This window comes from Phasianus colchicus, chromosome 3, assembly GCF_987193195.1.
Source record: "Phasianus colchicus chromosome 3, bPhaCol1.hap1.1, whole genome shotgun sequence".
In the NCBI taxonomy this organism is placed as follows: Eukaryota; Metazoa; Chordata; class Aves; order Galliformes; family Phasianidae; genus Phasianus; species Phasianus colchicus.
In genome coordinates this window covers 34,838,002-34,853,759 of record NC_143438.1, presented here as the reverse complement: position 1 = coordinate 34,853,759, position 15,758 = coordinate 34,838,002, and the positions used below count along the sequence as shown (strand labels likewise).

The following is a 15,758-nucleotide window of genomic DNA, read 5'->3' as shown; positions in this document are numbered from 1 at the left end:
TTGCTCTTTCCCTTCAGTCAGCCAATTTCAGTGCCTTGTTGTAAGGGGATAGAGTAAACTAGTTGCAGTTAGCAAAGCTAGTGGCTCAGAACATCTGTTAAGAGAGGTTACTGATGTAGTGTACTGGCAACCTGGGTGCCAGTGCCAGCAACCTAGCACAAGGCTCCAGGAGTCTTCTCCCCATCTCTTCAATTGCAGTTCTAGTCCAGCAGTGCCCTCTAGTAAGCATAGAGCAGAAATAAGCACCAGTGGGATCCCAATGGGCTCAAGAGACAGTGCTCTTGGAATTCATTTGTGAATAGTATTCATGTACGTTAAAATAATGGGTATAAGTGCCACTCACCATATCAACTGATGGAAGGGGCAGTCAGTAAATATGAGAAATGAACTCAGATAAAAATCATGATATTTAAAGCACTGTAATAAACCTGTCAGTCTTTTCAGAAAGCAAGAAGCAAATCTCAATTAAATAAGAGTGAGCCCACCAAGAAGCAGGCCTAGCCCATCCTTTGGGCTGATAGCATAAGAAAGGATCAGGAACACTAATCCAATCTTGGGGAGAAAGGTATGCTGTATTGGCATTTGTGATAAACAAGCATTTTCTGAAGAGATTTCATTATAAAAACTTCAGGAAAAGATGTTATGTGTTTTGAAAGAAAAACAGAAAAAGAGTCTTTCTTGCTCTTCCCTCATCCTCCTCAGTGCCATCAATTATTTTTGAAAGCAATAACAATTTTTTTGAAAGTTTTTGCAAAATTGCTAATTTTTCATGAATTCAATGGCACTGTCAATGATTTTAGGGAAAGTGTACCTGCTGTGGAAACTCAGTGGTTTGAGTAAACTTACTTCCTTGATGTCTTCCTCTTATTTCCTTGACCTCTCAGATCAACAATTTATTTTATTCTTATTTCCTATTATTCCTGAGCCGCTCTAAGTTGCTCACATTCTCCCACCATTTTTGACTGAATGTAGGTTTCACAAAAGAGTTGTTCAATGCTTTTTTTTTTTTTGCTTTTTTTCTTTTTCTGAATGAGCTTTGATGTATCTGTGTGAGTTTCTCCTGACATCTGGTACATGCATTGAGATCCATGATCCATGCTGCTGGTTTCACACATATTTTCTCCTTAGCATGTGTTCTGCAACACTCCTCAGCTGCATCAGAAATCTACAGGAAACACATTTGTCATGGCTCTCAGTTCCCTCATACTTCTTGCATATGCAGGTTTGAGAGTTCTTCTGTTGAAAAAAAACCAAGTAAAATAAAATGCTCCTTCCTCCACCTCACTCCATGCACCTACCCTCTTCATGTGCTGCCATGAGAAAAGATGGGTTTAGGACTCAAAATCTGTGCAAAACTGGATGAAGAGGTTTAATGTTTGCTTCATGAAGCATTTGGTGATCGTTCACATAGCCTTCTCATTCTCTTGAGCAGAGATCTTTGTACAAGGGATGCTCCAAAGGTAACGCCTTGATTATGTTGGCCCACGACATCAGAGGTGGATGTTGGTGGTATGGTAGTAGAGGTTGAACCTTCTCATTAATATTCCATTACATTTTGCTACTGTGTGACAGATGGCAGCAGAGGGGCAGTCTCGCACAGTGGTATCTGACATGGAAGTAAAGGTATGTCACTGATTTCCTCCATGTGGAAAAAATGACACTCACTGATGTGACACTCATCGATGCATGCTGAATGTTTATGGAGACCAAACAGTGGATGTGAGCACAGTGAGGCAGTGGGTGCTGTGTTTCAGCTGTGGTGGCAGTGACAATGAGTCACCTCCTCTGGTACAGATGTATATGAATGCAACATACAGGCTGTTAATTGCTGGTGAAAATGCTTAGCTAGCATTAGTGACTGTGTTGAAAAATAGTGTTCTGTAGCTGAGAATTTGCTCTATCAAACAGTGCTGTTGTGTCCTTCGCACCTGTTGTTGTTTCCATGGAAAACAACAGGAGGCATTATTTTCAGAGCGACCAATCTATATAGCTAGAAGTTTGCCTCAGCTTGAATAACTTACCTAAAAAGTTCAAATTTTCTTCCTTTTCCTGAACTCACACTTTGTATGGTGCAAGAGAGACTAGTGTACATATTTATTTAGGCATGGGAGTAAATATTTGGAATATATTTAATATATGCTATTTTCCCATTTGAAAAAGGACTTAGACTTCACTCCCGAACAATGCCATGATCGTATTTCAGGACAGAAACACATCTATCTGTTTTGTCTAGATGTGAACCCTTCAACTACTTGGATTTGTACTATGACTTATACTACAGTGTGGATTTGTTCTTCTCCAGGGAAGGCTTTTATGTAAAGGTATATATATATATATGCATATATAGAACAGTTCTGCTGTAGGGTAAAAGGACACTGAGTCCAAAAAGCTAGGTTTTCTATATTTTATTCATAAAAACAGATTTGCAACAATTTATTAAAAATTGATCTCATGCAGTATAAGGTTATACAAGAAATTCTTCATTTACATTTTATTCTGGCAGTTCCAGTCTAGTTTAAAGCATTTGTGCACTAACATCATTGGAAAATGCCATTGGGGCACAGCCTCTTCATAAATTTACAGTACATTTTTGCTGCAGTATAAAAGAACAGAAACATTAAATAGCTATATTCACTTGGTTGGTCTTGTTATCTGCAGTAAAGTAAAAAAAATGTTATGGGAGAAACTACAGTATCATTGAGACAAAGAATGTACTGCGTGGTTTAAACCTAATAAACGTCACACAGTCAGTATTCACGAAGTTACAGACACACACACACACTCACCTCCAATGGTCCGATACTTCTGATTTTTTTTTTCCTGCTAAGTTGGAATAATATTTCTACAGAGATCTTTGTGTATACATTATATACAATATTGTATTTTTTTCTCTTTTTAAAAATTAACATTCCTTTTAAAATAAACCAGGCCCTGATGATATTAATAAAGCAAGAGAATACTGTCAACACACATTGAGTGACAACATCAGTGTTTAGTGCTTAAACAGAGTAATGAGTTCTATTTTATCTGTGTTTATACTTACATGTTTTTGTTCTAAAAGCTACAGATATTTCCATAACCTCTCTTACCGTATATGCCAAGTGAAACATTTTGTGATGCTCCTGATTGTAAGATTCGGATATATATTCACGTCGGTTTTGGCCACTATGAGGTGTGTTCTATTTTCAATGGAGATATATGCCAGCTCATCAAAGCTGCAGTTAAGTCCCTCAGCTAATGGACCTTTTTAGCTGTGCTTTAGCCATGGTTAATTTGTAAACCTTTGTAGAAACGTCATTCCCAAGGTCTGGTCTGAGGTGCACAGGCATTGGTCAAAGAGGACTGAGAGCCCAGTGGATGCTTCGGGTATTTCCCCCCTGCTCCTAGCAAGCAGCCCTGGCAGAGAGATGCCACATTTCCAGTTTCTTGGAAAAAGAAGCTGCACATGGATCTCAGCTGTGCCTGGAGGCTCGGCTCCAGAGCTGGTCCAGATGATGCGCCACTATCATTCCTCCTAATTACTTCGGTTCAGGGGATAGAGCTAAAGTGTAAAAACCGTGCTTTTGAGATGTTTTTGATTTTATTCTTTTTCTTCCCCTTTGAAGATTCAAATGAAATATTCTATTGGTAAATTTGATCTGTTTTCTCTGTTGTCCGCCATGACTGTCACACAAGCAGGTACGAAGCACACATAGTGTATATGGCCACATCTACGTGCTCTGCAGGTGTTGCCTGCAGCCGCAAAGTGCTGTGCCCTAACCCCCCACCCCCAGTCCACTAAATTATTTTTATTGTAATTATGTGTGACATAATTCAAACAAGCTATGAAAAACAATTCATCCTGTGACATTAAGACTTTACTACCCAGCTGTCCTCAGCCTGAGGACTTTTCCAGGCAGTTTAGTACATTATGGTTGGTGGTGCTTGCTCTGAGACCTCATTAAACCGAAGCTGCCGATGGCCAGCAGTGGCTGCCATCCTGAAGAAGGGCAAAGTACTGTGATTCCATCAGAAGCTCTCTCCTGTTGTAACGTCAGTCCCTGCTCAGGCTTCCTGTACCGTCGTAAGTTTGAGGTGACCCTGCAGTCTCAATGGCACCGGAGGAACCATTTCTCACATTCCTTCCTTCCTACAGAACATCATCCCTGAAATGAAAACGAGCAAGACTAACCAGTGCAGAATGTTTCCAGCAATTTAACACAACTCTTGTAAAAATGAGTGTATCTATTTCAATAAATACATTATAGCTCAATCACTGTATTTTCCCTTACATGGATACAGTATAGAATTGCATGTTCTCAGCAGCCACGTAAAGCTCAGTGACATTTGAGTGTTTTTCCTAGAGTCTTTTTTGCAAGATTCGTATTTCCCAGCCTCCTTGTTGCTAGTAGAAATTTGGGAAGAAATGTTTTCAGTGACTTCTACGTGAAGAAATAAAAACTCCATGAATAAGGCTACAGATCAAGCTCCTCGCATCCTCCTCCTTCGCCTTCCCACATGAGCAACCCTGGCACTCCTGTGGCGGTGGCCTCAGCAGTAGTTTCTCTGTGCTCAGAGCCAATGTCACGTGCTTGTAGCAGAGTTCTATATCGGATGTTTAGACCAGTCTTTGAGTACTTAAAAGCAGTTCAGGAAGCACTGATCTCTCCTTCCTACAGCCCAGAAACCATCACTCGGAAGGAAGGTGGCACGTGCCTGTGCCGAGGGCTGGCGCTGGGGCTTACGCAGGGGCTGGCACAGCTCGCGTCAACTCCTCCTATGGAGGGCAGGTAGGCGTGGTGGAGGATGGGCAGCTGCAAGGACAGCCGACGCTGTATGCTGGGAGAGACAGAGGAAGAGAAGTGTTAGCCAAGGGAAAATCAGAGAATCTCAAAGGTTGGAAAAGACATTTACAACCATCTAGTCCAACCGTCAGCCCATTCGCACTGTGCCACATCTACATGTTTTTTGAATACCTCCAGGGAGGTGACTCCACCACCTCCCTGGGCTGCCTGTGCCATTGCCTCACCACTCTTTTGGAGAAGTTTTTCCTAATATCCAACCTGAACCTCCCCTAGGGTAACTGAGGCCATTCCCACTCATTCTATCGCTATTACCTGGGAGAAGAGGACGACCCTCATCTCACTACCACCTCCTTTCAGGGAGTTGTAGAGAGTGACAAGTCCCCCCTGAGCCTCCTCTTCTCCAGAATGCCATTTATCGTGTGCTTGAAATGTTTGCAGGTTGCTGCAAGGATATTTCCTGCTGTTGGGATAGAGAGGGTTAATGCCAGGAGTGCTGTGCTCACTACTGATGAGTGATGCCACCACCACATTATTTCCCTCGGGAATCTTTCTGACAGGCTAGACATGACACAAGAATCTAACGGAGCCTTTTCAGCATCCCACAGCCTTCTGAAATTCCCAGGCACTTTCAGATTAATTGTTAGATCGCTGGTACTGGAAAAAGGGAAAGCCTTAAATTGCAAGGAGGGCATATGGCTTAGCAATCCTCTGCTCCTTGCAAAGTGATCTATTGCACGCACAGCACTGGCTAACTGCACAGACATGCATGAGGTCACAGATGGATCTTTAAGCCATGCATCACTTAGCACAAGGATGTCAGAATTAAAGATGGCATTTTTGCAGCTCCAGCTAAGGCAAATACAGGTGCACAGAGGGAATGAGTTCAGATTGCTGGGTTGTTCCAAGTGGTTTGTCTGTGCAGTTTAGGTCTGCGCTTTTAAGGAGCTGACTGCTCTCAAGTTCCCACACAGTGCTGTGGGGCTGCAGAGTGAAAAGCAGTCTGTTCCACCACCTACAGTGAAATTCAGCATTTAAGACATTTAAGAATCCATTTTTCCTAGAAAATTGAATGCATTGTAACTGTTAGGGTGCCTTTTTTTTTTTTTTTTTTTTAAAGGGGCACCAAATCATGATCGTGACCAGCCCAAACAACCCGTCTCCATGCAGAGGACAGAGCCATGACAAGGCTTTGCTCACCCCGTGCTCTGGGAATACCAACACCTCCCACAAAACCAAAACCCAGTTGAGGTTTGTCAGTGCAAGAGATGGTTTGATTCACTGACATGATATCATACCAGGACTTTTTCTGCATTTGGAGGCATTTGCTCTTGAAATAAGGAGGGATTTTTTTTTAAGAGAAGACAGCTGTCAAAGTGACAGCTGACTGAAGGTCAGATTTTTAATTCCAGAAGAAAAATGCCCCCCATACAAGGCATAGGAACTGTTCAAAAGAGTTTTAAATATACATTTCCCTGTAATCTTCCATAATTGCTGTATAGGCGGACCCTTATGAGTAGTATGTTTGGAAGCTTGCCTTTGGACAGCCTGTCTGATTCAAACACTTCCATTCTTTTTGCCTCGCATTAGGAACTGTGGGCAGCTACCACAGCATCCACTGCACTTCTCAGGGACCAAGCAGCAAGGCTATCCAATTCAAAGAGAAAGAGATGTAATGATACTTCTTAGCCTCTTCACTACAATACTAGGGCTTGCTGTGGGAGATGGGGAAGAAGAGGCTGCAGTCTGTCTGGCCAGGATACTCTTCCTCAGGATCTTTTCCCTCACAAACTCTTTTTAAAAGTTTGCAGCAATATTAACCCCCAGTGATTGTACTGCTGGCCAACTATCCTTGGGATAAACCAAAATCCACTCATTGTTATTTTACCACCGTTCCCAACTCTTTTTGGTGGTATCAATGAACTCAGATCTGTTCCCAAGGAGTGCAGAAGGGGTACAGCTTTCTGCTGCCATGCACTGAATCCTTATTAGCCCACGGCTGCAGATTGTAATTCTGCCTCATTGCAGGGTCAGGCACAGAATTGCCCGTGCTTATTTTCCCACCGGTGGAAACACTTACTTTGTTCAACTGCTACAGACTTTTCATTAAAGAGCTTTTTAAAGCTATTCCAAGAGAATCTAGTTGCATAATTATCAAGTGAATGGCTTTCTTCCACCCATTTAAGTGCTAGCCATAGCATGGACAAAGCATGTTTATTTGGCTGTGCACACGGTGGCTGCAGTGGGTGGCAAATTTTGCTTGAACTGTATTTAGAATTTACTTTCACTTGAAAACTTGGTTCCTGGAATTGAGGCGGAGGAGGGTAGCCTGGAGACTAGAACACAATTAAGAACTTAGGCAAGACTCTCGGGTAGAGATTCATAATAATAAACATCCAGCAATCAAAAGTAACCAACCAACCAAAAGTGCTATTTTCTCCTCAGGTGAAAGTAAATCTTTAGCCTTGCCTCACTCTTCATGTTTTTTTTTTTTTTTTTCTCTTCCCCAGTATTGATACTTTCCCTCCTTCTCTACTCTGCCACATTCGTCAATGCTTTCCAAGTGGCATGCACTTTGTTTTAGATTGGCTGTACAACATAGGTATGTCAGAGTGTATGGTCAAATAGATGGGGATAGGAATGGTGAGTACTGGTGCCTTCCTAAAATCACTGCAGGAGGCAGAAAGGAAAGGTTCCACACACAGGGCAATCACTCATCAGGGTGTTAGAATAGCACACGTCCCCAGCTGTATACAGAATCGTCATTTATTAAGAATAAATAGATTCGAGCAAAAGCTTGCCTGACAGTGAACATAGGAGCACAATGCAGTGCAGGCTATAGAATCACAGAATTGTATGAGTTGGAAGAGACCCTTAAAGGTCATCTAGTCCAACTCCCTTGCAATGAACAGAGACACCTACAGCTACATCAAGTTGCTCAGAGCCTCCAGACTGAACTTGAGTGTCTCCAGGGATTGGACACCTACAACCTCTCTGAGCACTCAGATAGGAATGTCATGCATGAAGCTGCAAAGGCAGCAGTGGCATATGAAAGATCTTTTGGTTCTGCTATACAAAATCACTGATGGAATCTATTTGGTAAGAGAGGAGGGTGAATTAAATGCAGCTGCAGTCAAACTTCTTAAGATCTGCGGGAGTGTGTGAACTAAGTGTTCAGAGATAATTTCAATCGATTCTCCAGACCATCAATGTTGATTTCTTTGCAGCTGCTGGGAAGGTGGAAAAGTTCTAAAGCTCTACAGCAAAGCAAGATACTGTACTAGCAAGTAAACTAACCAGTCTCAAGCCACTGCATTTTTACAATGGATTTGAGTAAATAAGAATCATATGAAGTACCATCTACAGAGAAACTTCACAAAGGAGACACTTTCATTCCAAGGCATTTGGCTGTAATGCAATTATCCAATCACAATCAACATTTTTAATAAGAATTTTTGGTTACTAACATTGACAGAACTGATCCCAACAGGATATCTGTCTGTGTTTTAAATGCTGATAAAAGCAAAATCTTAGCTCAAAAGAAGGTCGAAGTACCTTTCCTATAAAGGCAGGCTGAGGGAGCTGTGCCTGGAAATGAGAAGGCTCTGAGAGACCCTCCAGTACTTCACAGGAGCTTATACACAGGAGGGAAATCAACTTTTTTACATAGGTAGACAGTGACAATATAAGGGGGAATGATTTTAAACTAAAAGAGGGGACATTTGGATTAGATGTCAGGGGAAGTTTTTCACAGAGGGAATGGTGGACTGTTGGAAGATGTTGCCCAGAGAAGCTGTGGATGGATGCTCCATTCTTGGAAGTGTTCAAGATCAAGCTGGATGGGGTCCTGGGCAGTCTGACCTGGTGCCTGATTTAGTGGGTGGCAACCCTCCCCATAGCAGGGGGGTTGAGGATGAGCTTTGAGATCTCTTCCAACCTAAACCATTCTATAACTCTATTACATGGGTTACACAGTGACTATCTGCTTTGGAGGTTACAAAAATGAGAACATATAGGAAACAGTCTACTAAAGTGGCAGCTTTTAGTGGGGTCTGGCAGAAATGTATTAGTTTTACTCTGTGCCAAAAATTAATTAATGTAATTTATGACTGATGTGATGGGACAACATGCAGGAATGAGGGCGCATAGAAAAATACTCTTAGGTTACAGAAGATTTCCCATTGAATGTGTGGCCACAGTATAGATAAGCTGCCTGATGCGACCTTTAGATATTAAAGCACTATCAAGCTGGAATACAAATAATATACCTTATAGCACACTGTATTAATAACACAGGTACCAAAGTGCCACATGCACTTACGGTACACCTATATTTCTGAACAGATCACATGCCCAGGGAAAAGAACGGAAGAAACAGTAAATTTTACATGGCACTGTGAATAACCAACCAGCAGGAGAGGGAAGTAGAGGCAAAGGGAGTTATTAAGCCCCTACATTCATTTGGTAAGGCTTCACTCTAATCATAGTCTTAATTTTCCATAGGTGCATGGATATAAGTGGATCTTAGCCACAGGCAAACCCAATGTTTTTCATGATACAAAAGAATACAAACAACATCCTGAAAACAATTATGCACTGCATATCCTTGCGCTACTGAGCCTGAAAAATTTGCCCTCAGATGTGTCTTTACATTAGACACAGTTGCAAAGTAAGGGATCATACTCAAATGAAGCACTAGTGGTAAAAAGACCAAAAAATCCCTAATAAAACTATTCTCTCAGCTCTACAAGAATGTTCATAATGAAAGATATCAAATCTCCAGAGTGTTGTCAATAAGACAAAGTTAAAGTGCTTTCTCTAGGCAAGGGGTATGAATTAACATGTCTACAGGTAAATTATACTGTTAACGTCCTCCTTTCTTTGGTTTGTGGCAAAAAGGAAATAATTTATTCAGTCGTAACCTCTAGCTCCATTCTTAAGTAAGAAACATGTTCAACTAAAGTTACAGGCTATGTAACTACCTCTCTGTCACATACCCTGTGTACACAAGGAAATGAAAAAGCACAAACTATAGCTTATCTTTAGGACTTTTTTAAATAAAAATGCTATATTTAATAAACCTGGAAGGCCAAAAATGCTGCCATAAAAGTTGGAAAAAGAGCATGTGTGAATAAGGATGCTCTTTAAAAGCACAAAGTTTGGAAAGAGATGAAGAGACGGGATGATAAAAGCCTGGCCCTGCAGATTTCTGTGCTTCACTTGGGTGGGTCCATTGAGCCTGAACTGTGCAGCTCTGGTAAACCAAAGTACTAATGCATCCTCAAGGAAGACCCTGACCCTCGGACATGGCACAGACACAGCTGTGCAAGTGCTGAACGACACTGCTCTGATTTAGCAGGACTTCACTAATTGCTTTCCAGAAATGTCAGTGACTGCTCAGATTTGTGCTGACCTGTTTCTTAAGACCTTTAGTAAATCTCAGTCTTCTCATCAGTCATTGCTAGCCTAGAGGAACTTCTGTGTTCACTAAAAGGCAAAAGGTCTTTTTTTTTTTTTTAAAATCTGTATCAGGAGAACTAGATTATCCAAGTATCAGATTTTTTCCTAGTATCTCTCTTAAGTCACATGTAGATGAGTGCATTCATCTATTCAAACTACATTATTTCTTACAAATGGTGCTGGAAAAAGACACACATCTAATAGCTAAGCATTAAGGCACTCTGCTGACCTCCTGAAGTCTCAAGAGCTTGCTCAGTGAGGGCTCTATTTTGTGAAATAACAAGATATTTTATCTAATGGGGACTTTTGTGTATGTGCGCGTGTGCACACGTGTGAAGGTTAGTTTCTCTACAGCTCTGGATTGTTTATTTTTGTGCAGTACCAGAACACATTTAAAACTCCATGTGTTTTCCTGGACCAGGTAATACAAGGCGATAACTGCTATTGGAAATCAGGTTTGCTGACACTGATGTAACGCATGACTCAGACTGGTAATTTCTTTAATTTATTCTGTTTAACAAGCTTTTAAGTTGCCCAGGTACCAAACAGGAGTCTGACAGCTCTCACCTCAGATAACGTGCTGCCAACGTAACTAGGATACCTTAGGGAAAGAGCTTACTCTAGGTCCAAACAAGCATGGTGCTTCCTTCACCTTTGTCCTGCAGCAAGACTTGTTGAGATCTTAGAGAATCATATCAAATCATAGATTGGGTTGGATTGGAAGGGCCCCTAAAGATTACTGAGCTCCAGCCCCCCGCCACAAGCAGGGCTGCCCCCCACCAGCTCAGGCTGCCCAGGGCCGCATCCAGACTGTCCAGGGCTGGGACACCCACAGCTTCTCTGGGCAGCCTGTGCTAATGCCTCACTGCCCTCTGAGTACAGAATTTATTCCTAGTATCTAACATAAGTTTCCCTCCTTCTAGTTTAAACCATTCCCCCTTATCCTATTGCTATCAGACTGTGTAAAATGCCTGTCCCCTTCCTGCTTATAAGGCTCCCTTCCAGTACTGGATTGATGCAAGTCTCCCTGGAGACTTCTCTTCAGGCTAAAAGAGCTCAACTCTCTCAACAGGAGAAGTGCTCCAGGCCTCTGATCATCCTCACCGCCCTTCTCTGGACCCACTCCAACAGCTCCACATGGAGTGGGGCCTGGACAGCGTTCTCCATTTGGGGCCTCATGATGGCAGAGTAAAAGGGGGTAATCACCTTCCTCTCCCTGCTAGCCACCCCTCTTTTAATGCAAAGTATGGTATATGAATTTATTATATAAGTTTCTGGAAAGCAAAGCTCATACCATAGGATCCTCTCTCCTCTATGACTATAACTGGTGCTTTGTGCCATACTGATTCCAAACACACTACTGTTTTTAGTGAAAAGCTTTCCATGCCCCACTTAGATTCAGCTATGGTAACACTGAAAAGCTCAAAGACTGTTTTTATTTCTAGGTTAGGTTAAGACCAGAACAACAAACAAAAGACTATGCACATCATGAGCCACTATGGCTTGTGCGTGGAAAGACCTGCACTGTTGACAATAGTCATAACATGGGTGTGTACTCATATTCATCCTCTCATATCTATCCTATATGCTGGTGGTTAGACCTCGCACTATGGGTGTTTCTGACAGGAGAAAAAAGTACATTAGATTGTTTTGGTGCACTGAAGGACCTAGTGACTCTAACATCATCTGATTTTGGTGGGGATGGTGAGCTGGAAGCAAGGAAGCATCACAGGACAGCAATTCTGCCTGCTGGTTCTTCAGGAGGTTGCCATTCACACCTCCTGTGCTGATGTTTTAGCTGTGCCTGTAGGTGGGGCTGTCTGGAAACGTTTTCAGTGAAGGCCTTCCCATAAAAACAATTGAAAGAGAAATACAGCTTTTGATGCAGTGCACTTATCTTAATATTTTATCAGCAGAGTGGGTGATGTCCATGATGAAATGTATATTTCAAAAAGTGTGAGCACACAAGCACATGTATACATGAAAGATTGTGGAATGCCTCTTTCTCTACCAATACATAACATCATGCTACTTACTGTTCTGGAGAGTTGATGTCTTCTATAGGATCTTTGCTTGTTCTGGAAGGGTCTGATGTGCCCCATTGTGCTGGTGGATTTTGATCAAGATGATTTTTCAAGATTGCTTTCTCACCATCTAGATGGACAACACATTCAATTTTATTTTAGTGTGACCAAGTGACCTTTGTAAAATTGGTTCATTACAAAGTATCCCAGATGTACATTGTGCCACAAAATAAACTCATTCTGCCTATATTGCAATATATGCTCAGGTTTCCCTGTGAGTCTTTGGTGCTCTTAACTTTGGAAATATGACCTTCATTGGAATTATCATGAAGAAACAGAAAAGTAAAAAAATTCTCTTTTCTTCTTCTTTGCTTTCTACCTCCCTCCCCCACTCTACTCTCCTAAATATTTTGTTCCTTGCCTCTATGTAGCCCTATCATGCTCCTTCCCCTAGTTTATTCTAGGGGAAAAAAATTCAACAGCTGCATCATCATACTGTCTTTCATTCATTGTTACCTTTCTATATTAAAAAACACTCTACTTTAAATATTTACCCAGAAAAACTGTAATTTCATCGATTTATGAAACTCCGGTACGCTTGATATCTCATAAGCAATTAAGTGCTGTCATTCAACTATCTGCTATCTACTATGATTTAGCACAGAAACATCATTCATATCAGCTGCACTGGCCCATGGATTGTCTGCAGGAAGGACAGCTAATGATTTCATTAAGCTTTCTTTCGAAGTCTTTTTTTTACTGCAGAGTGGTAACAGAGAAGATCATCATTTTCCCTGCAGGTAGCATCACCTAATTCCCACGGGAGTCCTAGGAGGCTGAGGCTAGCTGTGCTGAGGTCTGTGGCATATATCCATCCCTTTGCAAGAGGAGAAGAATACAGCCATTTAAAGAAAGCTGTCTTAACTGGAGATTCCTTCTGTTCCTGCCTGCTTTTCCAACGTTTCCTGCTGTGTTAAGCCAAGGAAAGTTACAAGAAAAACATCTGAGTAATGAGGACAGTGCAGAGTTTTCATAAATAATTACAGAGCTGTTCTAAATCCATCACAGGCAGTTGTTTGCTACGCACACAGAAACAGTGGTTGCTGCAGGCCTTAAGGCAGCATGGAGAAGGACTCAGAGGTAGACACTAGAAAAGGACCCTGGAGGAACTGAATGCAAAAATGGGCATGAGAGGGAAAAGTAGGAAAATACCTGAAAAAGAAAACCAACAAAAATACCATGGAAAGCCCAGTGCATACTAAAGGCTTAAGCTGCATTTCTGCTCTACTAACACCAAGAAGCCCCAGAAAACAGGGCATCCACCACCTCTCTGGGCAACCTGTTATATAAAGCACTGGGATGGGATGCATGGAGGGGAAGCGGAAGCCCCATCCCTGGAGACACTCAAGATCAGGCTGGCTGGGGCTGGGAGCAACCTGATGTAGCTGTAGGTGTCCCTGCTCATTGCAGGAGAGCTGGAGTAGGTGGCTTTTAAGGGTCCCTTCCAACTAAAATGATTGACTGATAAAATTCAGATCCCATTACTTTACCAATGTACAGACTGAGGATTGCTACAGCTCAGAAGTGCAAAAAGAAGATTCTTATGTTGCATGGAAGGCAAGGGGCTGGATGAGACAGGAGACAACCAAGGCACACAAAGCTGCTTCTGTTAAGTCAACAAAATGTCAGGAAAAGAGCTAAGGGATTCACGTGTAGCAAGAAGGGAGGTGCTTTAAGAGGAGATGTGACAGGATTCAGTGATGTGAAGGGAGGACAACAAGGACTCAAATCTGACAGCAGCTAAGATAAGAAGAAGTGAAACCTATCATCGCAGGACAGCCTGAAGTTTGCTGGTGTGGCACTTGCTGTCACAAGAACTCAGTTTTTCTTTTCCATATATCACATTTCTATGTATATTGAGCTTGACATTTGCATAAGAGCCTTGTGATGTCTATAAACAGACAACTAAAAAAACCTCTTATTTCCATGATTAAAAACAATGTCCAATGCTGAGCTGATCCAAGCTGACAATGAAAAATGCTGACTTGATGGCAAAGACCAAAGTTAAAATTCAAATTATCCCTGTAAATAGGGATGGAAAATGCCTATTATTTTACCGTTCCAGGGCCCAATGTCTTTTGGCCAAGATAAATAACTTGCAAAGCTACTGAAGGTACAACTCTTCACCAAATGACTGGAATATACAAGTGCCAGACTTTGGGAGTAAATGATTTTAGGGATTAATCTGTGTTGCTTAGCCCGAATGGATTTATTATGCTTTCAGCTGTGTTGCAGATGACTCTTTTATACACTGCATGTATTTCTGTACGTACACAAGTTTTAGTATTTCAGGTTAAAGAATAGAGGCAGAATCCACAGACTGCCACAATATTAAGACTTCTTTTCTGTTCCTTATTTCTCCTTTCAAAATACAAAACAGTAGTGTAATACTTATTCGCTGCCTAGAGCTTTGAGCTATTTGGAAAATGAGTTGTTAGATATTTATTATGCAGCTATGGAAACTAGATTTTTTTTTTTTTCCCATTTACCTTTCATGTCAATAATGAAGATCAAGATTCTCACTTAGTAATATGCTTCCAGGAGCTGGAGCTGAAAGAAAACCTGCTATCTATCATCACATGCACTTAAACAACTTAAGGCTGGAGAAAAGTGATTTTGTATAGATGAACAACTGAAAGAAAATGAATTAAAGGTAATGGCAAATATTTGAATCTCCTGATTTCTCTGAAGTTTAGCACTGCTGTTAGTGCTTCCCATCTTTTCTTCCACTGTTCATTAAGCATGCCACTTGAAAAATGCCCTTCATTCTCAGGGTACTGTCTGCCATTGCAGATGCTACTGAATAAGTTGCACTCAGATGATCTAAATGCTTTCAAAATTGAATTTACGTTAGCCAGAAGCAGTTTCTAAGTAATTTTCACCTTCTTAGACCTCAAAAAGGAACTCAGAAGTCTGAATAAATGATGCCTGAGCACTTTCCATTCAAAAAACCGTAGGGGAAAAAAGACAAATAGATCTCAAGTGCTTCACACAGTACTCTATGATTGGTTCATTAGAGAACAAAACCTTCTACTCTGTTGTCAGCAAGAGTCAGGAGGCTTTCGCTTGGGACTTTTGCCCACCTACAGCAGAGAAATGACTTCCAACTGCCAAGATCTGAGCTGCAGGGGCACATTGCATTATTGCTGTGGAGTACCTTAACCAAGGGATCACTGTTGCCAGCTGCTTGCCAGAGGTGACTCCCTCCTCAGCCCTGCCATCCCAATAACCACCCCACAGCCTGGTTCCATCAGCATTACCTGTAAAGCTTTCATAAAATCCAACAGTGGCTTGGGTTGGAAGGGACCGCAAAGCCCACCCAGCCCCACCCCCATGGGCAGGGCTGCCCCTCACCAGCTCAACTGTCCAGGGCCCCATCCACGCCTTGAGCATTTCCAGGGATGGGGCACAACAGGTTCTCTGGGCAGCCTGT

General features: G+C 41.8%; 1 protein-coding gene across 2 annotated transcripts in view; it reads right to left on the bottom strand.

Moving 5' to 3' along the window:
- Positions 1 to 2,456: 2,456 nt before the first annotated feature.
- GABBR2 (gamma-aminobutyric acid type B receptor subunit 2) overlaps positions 2,457 to 15,758 on the bottom strand; it is a 446,063-nt gene continuing 432,761 nt past the window's right edge. For both annotated transcript variants that reach the window (XM_031589113.2, XM_090137258.1), the window contains exons 18-19: positions 12,278 to 12,395; positions 2,457 to 4,818 (exon numbers count right to left, since the gene is read on the bottom strand). In XM_031589113.2, the coding sequence (XP_031444973.1) occupies positions 4,653 to 4,818; positions 12,278 to 12,395 (284 nt within the window). In that variant the 3' untranslated portion in view covers positions 2,457 to 4,652. The remainder of the gene's footprint in view (positions 4,819 to 12,277; positions 12,396 to 15,758) is intronic.